This window comes from Lethenteron reissneri, chromosome 72 (assembly GCF_015708825.2).
Source record: "Lethenteron reissneri isolate LAM-NWPU_2019-01 chromosome 72, ASM1570882v1, whole genome shotgun sequence".
Lineage (NCBI taxonomy): Eukaryota > Metazoa > Chordata > Hyperoartia > Petromyzontiformes > Petromyzontidae > Lethenteron > Lethenteron reissneri.
Genome location: NC_083850.1, coordinates 6052279 through 6060876, shown reverse-complemented (window position 1 = coordinate 6060876; position 8598 = coordinate 6052279). Strand labels below are relative to the sequence as shown.

Below are 8598 nucleotides of genomic sequence, written 5' to 3'. Positions count from 1 at the left end.
CGTTTAAAATGTTGAGTAAAGATCTAACTACAGATGCATTCCAACTTTAGCTCAACAGGAAGACTTAAACACTACAATATTGTCCGGAATTGAACCATCTCACAACCACTGCTCATCACACCACTTCACCAAGTAATCACTACCTGCACGTCAAGAAACTCTCAAACGAACTGTAAAACTAAAGAGTCAGAATTACACACAAAAGTACTCAAGACAGCTTAATAGGTATAACCGCATGCAACATTATATTTCAGTCACCGCTAGCTCTCGGGTTGATCCTCGAGCCACTCCATTACATCCAGCCATCTCTCGGGATCCAACTGCATGGGATCGAAGGTGGAATTATCTTCAGGAATCATTGCAGCACCCTGAATTTCAGCTTTTGATTTCAGTTTCCTATCATTGTGGACCTTCTGATGCGTGTTAAGATTTGACGACTGTGAAAATGCCTTCCCACACACAGAGCACAGGAATGGCTTATCGCCCGTGTGTGTTTTCTGGTGACTCTGAAGATGTGATGACTGTGCAAATGTCTTCCCACACACAGAGCACAGGAATGGGTTCTCGCCCGTGTGTGTTCTCTGGTGACGCTGAAGATGTGATGACCATGAAAATGTCTTCCCACACACAGGGCACAGGAATGGCTTCTCGCCCGTGTGTGTTTTTTGGTGACTCTGAAGATGTGATGACTTTGCAAATGTCTTCCCACACACAGGGCACAGGAATGGCTTCTCTCCCGTGTGTGTTCTCTGATGACTCTGAAGATGTGATGACTGTGCAAATGCCTTCCCACACACAGGGCACAGGAATGGCTTCTCTCCCGTGTGTGTTCTCTGATGGTCTTGAAGAGTTGACGAGTGTGCAAATGCCTTCCCACACACAGGGCACAGGAATGGCTTCTCACCCGTGTGTGTTCTCTGATGAGTTTGAAGAGTTGATGCCCGTGCAAATGCCTCCCCACACACAGAGCACAGGAATGGCTTCTCACCCGTGTGCGTTCTCTGGTGAACTGTGGGGGGTCGAGGGTAAGAATGGCATTCAAATTTTAGAATGACAATTTGGTCGTTTTAGCAAATTACTGTACTTGAATGTATGTTATGTGCAAATGCAAATTGTTAGTCGTAAATGCGAGGGAGGGGTTAAGAGGTGCACGTTTAATCCAGTGTTAACATTTATTTTAGCATCATATTTAAGGACACTGTTGTTGATAAGAATTCGTCTGGACATGGCACGTGCCTTGTTCTACTCGATCAACCAAAATTAGTACAATTTCGGTCATGCAGAAGCGTGATTTCATTCATGAGTAGTATTCACACAGCCCCGATGACACCAACCTACCTAAAGTTATGGTTAAACAAAGTAATCTTGAGTGACTTTAATCTCAGCTCAGACATGATCATCGCAATCATTTCCAAAGACGTGTGGGGTCCTGCGAGAGCAGGTCCCCACTCGGAATCGGAAGTAGCTGCGTCGCCCTCGAAATGTGATGTTGCTGCTGTTGTTGTCGCTACTCTTGTTGCTGCTGTAGTTGCTTCTGTTGCTGTAATAAACGCAGGGAGGTGTTGTTCCGTGATGGGATGACGCCTTTGATTAAAGCCTCTGATCAAACTCACCCGATTGACGCCCTTGGTCGTTGCGTTTGATCAACTCTGATATTGTATACTCTCACATGCTAAGCTCTAACATAGTGAAACGAAATATTATAACCTATGAACTACAACCTATCCATTGTAACGCTGTAAAAGAATATTACCTATTGGATTTCACTCCATCGTCGAGAAGGCCGCTCTCTTCCTTTTCTAAAGTTACATGCTAATTTCTCTGCATTCACTTTAAATCGAGGACAAAGTTTTTCCATTCATTCAAAATAAGCGCACAATTACACACTGAGATGCACTTACATATTCATGCATGAAGCACAATTGGCACATTACCCTTCGGTATGTTAAAAGACATGCGGATTGTGCCTCCAAAAATTAACAATCGAATGCAAATATCCTGAAAGACAAAGGATTGGATCCTAGGGGGGGAGTTATAAGGCGGCTCAGAAGCAGAGCTCAATGCCATTTCGAGAGGGAACTTGATGAGGTTGGATGCTCGACTCGTCGCTCTGCTGATCGCCCTTCAATCGCGAGACAACGCAGCCTGGCGAGCACAATTGCTGTGTCGACACTTAGGCGACTTTGCGTCGGGAGAGTTCGTGGCGACATCTTCAGACGGGTTCCAGACGTCGATCTACCGTGAATCTCCAAGTAAGTGTCTATTTTCGCGGATAAACTGTTAAACGTGTTCGTCGTCAAATTAGCGGTATTTTTTTGCGTCTCGGTTAGACGTGAGTGTCGTTCTTGTTTTAGCAGTTAACAAAATCCAAAACTCCTTTCGGCCGATAGCGTACTTTTGGCTCAATAACACCGCTGCTGTTACTACGCTCACATGGAGCAGAGACGCTCTCCACAGCCCCACGCACACGGAGGCAAGAAGCCATTCAATTGCTCTGTGTGTGAGAAGTCCTTTTCACGGCCATCACATCTTAAGAGACACCAGAGAACACACACGGGCGAGAAGCCGTTCCTGTGCTCTGTGTGCGGGAAGACATTTGCACACTCATCACATCTTCAGAGTCACCAGAGAACACACACGGGCGAGAAGCCGTTCCTGTGCTCTGTGTGCGGGAAGACATTTGCACACTCATCACATCTTCAGAGTCATCGGAGAACACACACTGGTGAGAAGCCATTCCGGTGCCATGTGTGTGGGACGACATTTGCACAATCGTCAACTCTTCAAGACCATCAGAAAACACACACAGGCGAGAAGCCATTCCTGTGCCCTGTGTGTGGGAAGGCATTTGCACAGTCATCAACTCTTCAAACTCATCAAAGAACACACACGGGCGAGAAGCCATTCCTGTGCCCTGTGTGTGAGAAGTCCTTTTCACGGCCATCACATCTTAAGAGACACCAGAGAACACACACGGGCGAGAAGCCGTTCCTGTGCTCTGTGTGCGGGAAGACATTTGCACACTCATCACATCTTCAGAGTCACCAGAGAACACACACGGGCGAGAAGCCGTTCCTGTGCTCTGTGTGCGGGAAGACATTTGCACACTCATCACATCTTCAGAGTCATTGGAGAACACACACTGGTGAGAAGCCATTCCGGTGCCATGTGTGTGGGACGACATTTGCACAATCGTCAACTCTTCAAGACCATCAGAAAACACACACAGGCGAGAAGCCATTCCTGTGCCCTGTGTGTGGGAAGGCATTTGCACAGTCATCAACTCTTCAAACTCATCAAAGAACACACACGGGCGAGAAGCCATTCCTGTGCCCTGTGTGTGGGAAGACATTTTCCAAGTCATCAAATCTTCATAGTCATCAGAGAACACACACGGGCGAGAAGCCATTCCTGTGCCCTGTGTGTGGGAAGACATTTGCAGACTCATCAACCAGGAACAGGCATCAGAAGGTCCACAATGATAGGAAACTGAAATCAAAAGCTGAAATTCAAGGTGCTGCAATGAGTTCTAAAGAAGTTTCCACCTTCGATCCCATGCAGTTGGATCCCGAGAGATGGCTGAATGTAATGGAGTGGCTCGGGGATCAAACCGAGAGCTCGGGATGACTGAAAAAATATTACGTCATGTGGCTATACCTATTAAGCCGTATCGAGTACTTTTGTGTGTAATTTTGACCATTTTAGTTTTATTGTTTTTGTGAGAGTTTCGTGACGTGCACAGTGGTGGTTTGTAATGTTATCGGATTACTTGCCGAAGTGGTGTGATGAGCACTGGTTGTGAGAGGGTTCAATTGTAGTCGTTAAGTGTTCCTGTTGAGCTAAAGTTGGAATGCGTCTGTAGGTACATCTTTACTCAACATTTTAAACGTACATAGCTTTTTTATTGGTATTAATCGATTTTACATAGCCGATTTCAGGATGTACATTGATGACGCGTTCGTTGGATATATGGCCTTGACTTCAACATAGACGCACAGTGAACAAATGTGGTGAACTAATAAGGACATCATGGGGAATGAAACTTTAACGCTTTGGTATTCCTGGAACGGAAATGGTTTGCATTCTACTGGAAATGTGTGAACATAGGAACGTAATAAATATTCCCTTTGAGTTTTGACGTAAAATGATTGCAGATGAATAAAAACGTATTTTAACAAATGTTTGTCCGTTCTTTATTTTATAATGTTCCTAGCAATAACATGTTAAGCGAGTTTCAGGTGGAGAATCTCCGTCACACAAGTGTGCCCTTACCCGGCAGCATCTTGGCTGTCTACCCGATTAACACGTGTTCCTTGAGGGGAAAGGTCCCCGTAGTTAATCTTTCATCAACGTACCAGTCCCTAATTCCGAAGTATGTCGGGGATAAACTGTACTCTATAACATTTAAACTGTAATACTATAAAAGATAACACTAAACATTAAACGATTGTAAACTAATGTTCTAATTTATAACCATATAAACGGAGGTAAGGTATTATACTATCATTAGAATCACAGTGTGGTCGTATAAGAATCACGCACAAACCCATTATGAACTCATGAGATTATGAATCGTTACAATTATTATAACAATCACAATTTGTGACAAAGCGAATTTCCCACAAGCAAAACACCACGCTCACGTGACGAATTCTTAAACAAACTGCAACACTCAAGTGACAGAACTCAACAAAAAAACGCCGCAATAAAAAGAACAACATCAATGGACAAATCCTAAAAACAGACAACACACGCACGTTTGTAGCTGTTAGAAGAAAACAACACCTAGCACCTTCAACTATACACATCATACAGCCAACTCGTAAATGGGGCGGCATCTGACAGCCTTCGCTGCTGTCGACGGGGCCAAGCAGCGAGTGTTTAACTCCATTGTTTCAGAATCCGTGTCATCACCCGGCCACAGCGCCTTAGCCAAACTACATCTCCACAACAAGGCAGCCTTCCCTATGCTGTGTATTTTAGCAGTATATTTACTGACGCACTTGAAGATAACAATTAGTCTAGAAATGGCAGCCGACTTGTTCTACCAACATGATTTCAATTTATATCCGAAAGAAGTATGAGTTCATTCATGAGTAGTATTCACTAAGCCCCGATAGCACTAACCTACACACAGTTATGATTAAACAAAGTAAACAGTCGCTCATCCCAGCTCAGACATGATCATAGCAATTATTTCCAAATCCTTGTCGGGTCCCACGAGAACAGGGGGCCTCGCTCGCGTGGCGACAGCGATCGCCTCACTCCTCCGCCGCGTGCTGCTTTGTGGTGGCAGGTCCACCGCCCAGTAGGGGTGGTGGCGGTGGTCGTGCCTCGGTGCCAACCGTGACCACTATCACCACACTACCCACTCACCCCGTGATACTCGCTACACACACCACACGGTTCCCCAGAGAGACGGTGCCACTGGGACCACAACTGGGGAATGAAGCTGAGCAGCAGATGCCAGGACTACAGCGGAGAATGACTGCTGCCGGCGCAGCCAATGACATCGCCTGTTGCAATCCTTGCTCTGTGGGCGCGCGAGTCAGTGGGGAGGGGGGTGTGGACGTCATCGCTCACCCCCCATGCACAAATCATTTTCTTTTTAACTCCTCTATACCCGGTCGATATCCCTGTACCGGTATTAGTATTATTCCTACCAGCTCACCCCGCAGGGTCCTGTTTTCAAATACGTATTTAAAAATATGTTTTCAATGTTTAAAAAATTTAGAATGTCGTTGTCCATGTGGGGAGCGCAGTGGATCGTTTCGTCTAAGCTGCTTTTCGGAATCCGCGTGATAACCCAGTCACATCGCCTAACTCCAGTCAAAGCACCTTACCCAAACTACATCTCCCCAACAATGCAGCCTTCCCGCTGCTGTGCATTGTGTTTATGGGATAACAGAGGTGTGTATTATCCCATACGCCTTGACCAAAACGACTGATTATCCGCTTAACACCATAGCCCGTAAAACACTATTGGAGACAGTGTTGTTTGAGAGCAGCTTTTAAAGTCGAGTGTGGTCACTACGCGTCTGTACGTGCTCCCTCCCGAAGCTTGGCGGTTTTTGGCAACGCCACGGGGCTGCATTCACTTTAAATTGAGGACAACGGAGGGCATGGCGAACGTGTTTATCCATTTATTCAAAATTTGTTGTTGATAATAATTCGTCTGGACATGGCACGTGCCTTATTCTACTTGATTAACAAAAATTAGTACAATGCCATACAGTAGTGTGATTTCATTCATGAGTAGTATTCATAGAGCCCCAATGACACTAACCTACCTAAAGTTATGGTTAAAAAAGTAATCTTGAGTGACTTAATTCTCAGCTCAGACATGATCATCGCAATCATTTCCAAAGACGTGTGGGGTCCTGCGAGAGCAGGTCCCGACTACAAAAAGCTGGGCAGCAGAATCGGAAGTAGCTGCGTCGCCCTCGAAATGTGATGTTGCTGCTGTTGTTGTCGCTGCTGCTGTTGTTGCTGCTGTAGTTGCTTCTGTTGCTGTGATAAACGCAGGGAAGTGGTGTTCCGTGATGGGATGACGCCTTTGATTAAAGCCTCTGATCAAACTCACCCGACTGACGCCATTGATCGTCGCATTTGATCAACTCTGATATTGTATACTCTCACATCTTAAGCTCTATCATAGTGAAACATAATATTATAACCTATGAACTACAACCTATCCATTGTAACGCTGTAAAAGAATATTACCTATTGGGTTCCACTCCCTCGTCGAGAAGGCCGCCGATTTCAGGATGTACATTAATGACAAGTTCGTTGGATATATGGCCTTGACTACAACATAGACGCACAGTGAACAAATGTGGTGAACTAATAAGGAAATCATGGGGAATGACACTTTAACGCTTTGGTATTCCTGGAACGGAAATGGTTTGCATTGTACTGGAAATGTGTGAACATAGGACATAATAATATTCCCTTCGAGTTTTGACGTAAAAATGATTGCAGATGAATAAAAACGTATTTTTAACAATTGTTTGTCCGGTCTTTATTTTATAATGTTCCTATGTTAAGAGAATTTCAGGTGGAGGATCTCCGTCACACAAGTGTGCCCTTAACCGGCAGCATCTTGGCTGTCTACACGATTAACACGTGTTCCTTGAGGTGAAAGGTCCCCGTAGTTAATCGTTCATCAACGTACCAGTCCCTAATCCCGAAGTATGTCGGGGATAAACTGTACTCTACAACATGTAAACTGTAATACTATAAACGATAACACTGAACATTAAACGATTATAAACTAGTGTTTTAATTTATAACCATTTAAACGGAGGTAAGGTATTATAATATCATTAGAATCACAGTGTGGTCGTATACGAATCGCTAATATGTATGTATAGTGTACGTGCAAGGATCGGATAAAAATTATTACAATTACAACATGGTCATATACAATCACGATTTTCACTGCTAGATGTCATCAAATAACAAAAGACGGAATATATTTATATAAATACACGCACAAACCCATTATAAACTCATGAGATTATGAATCGTTACAATTATTCTAACAATCACAAATTGTAACAAAGCGAAATTCCAACAAGCAAAACACCACCCTCACGTGACGAATTCTTAAACAAACTACAACACTCAAGTGACAGAACTCAACAAAAAAACGCCGCAATAAAAAGAACCACATCATTGGACAAATTCTAAAAACAGACAACACACTCACGTTAATAGCTGTTAGAAGAAGACAACACCTAGCACATTCAACTATACACATCATACAGCCAACTCGTAAATGGGGCGGTATATGACAGCCTTCCGAAACGTCGTTATTTATTTTGTTTTATTTCTACCTACGTGACTTTACCGAAAGAACCAAAGAATAGAGATATTCTAATACAATATTAGAGGATATTCTAATACGATATTAGAATATAATTAGAAGTATTAGAATCGCAATGTGATCGTCTTGGAATCACACTGCGCATATGTATGTAGAGTGAACGTGCAAGCGAACTCTGCTCGTATGTATGAAAACGCACTCCCTTATGACCAACATTGTACTAATTTTTGTTGATCGAGTAGAACAAGGCCCGTGCCACGTCCAGACGAATTCTTATCAACAATAGTGTCCTTAAATAGTATGCTAAAGTAAATGTTATAACTGGATTAAACGTGCACCTCTCAACTCCTCCCTCGCATTTACGACTAACGATTTGCATTTGCACATAACCTACATTAAAGCACAGTAATTTGCTAATACGACCATATTGTTATTCTAAAATTTGAATGCGATTCTTGCCCTGTAACCCCACAGTTCACATATCCGACCCCCGGTTTGATTGAACAGATAATTTACATACATATGTGTAGAGTGCGATTTTAATACTTCTAATTAGATTTAAATACCGTACCTCCGTTTATGGTGCTATAAATTATAAAACCAGTTGATAGTTTATAGACGTTTAATGTTCAGTGTTATTGTTTATAGTGTTATCAGTTTACGTGTTTTTAAGTACAGGTGATTCCCGGTATACTTCGGTATTCTGGACCTGAACGTTGCGAAACGATTCATAACGAGGACCTTTCCCCACCAGAGCGCAATCCGCTAAT

The 8598-nt window shown here is 43.5% G+C and overlaps 1 protein-coding gene across 1 annotated transcript in view; it reads right to left on the bottom strand.

The window, feature by feature from the left end:
- Positions 1 to 494: 494 nt before the first annotated feature.
- LOC133361349 (oocyte zinc finger protein XlCOF6-like) overlaps positions 495 to 8598 on the bottom strand; it is a gene marked incomplete at its 3' end in the record, with an annotated part of 68528 nt that continues 60424 nt past the window's right edge. Inside the window, exon 4 of the mRNA XM_061580279.1 lies at positions 495 to 1001. Coding sequence (XP_061436263.1) covers positions 495 to 1001 — 507 coding nt within the window. The remainder of the gene's footprint in view (positions 1002 to 8598) is intronic.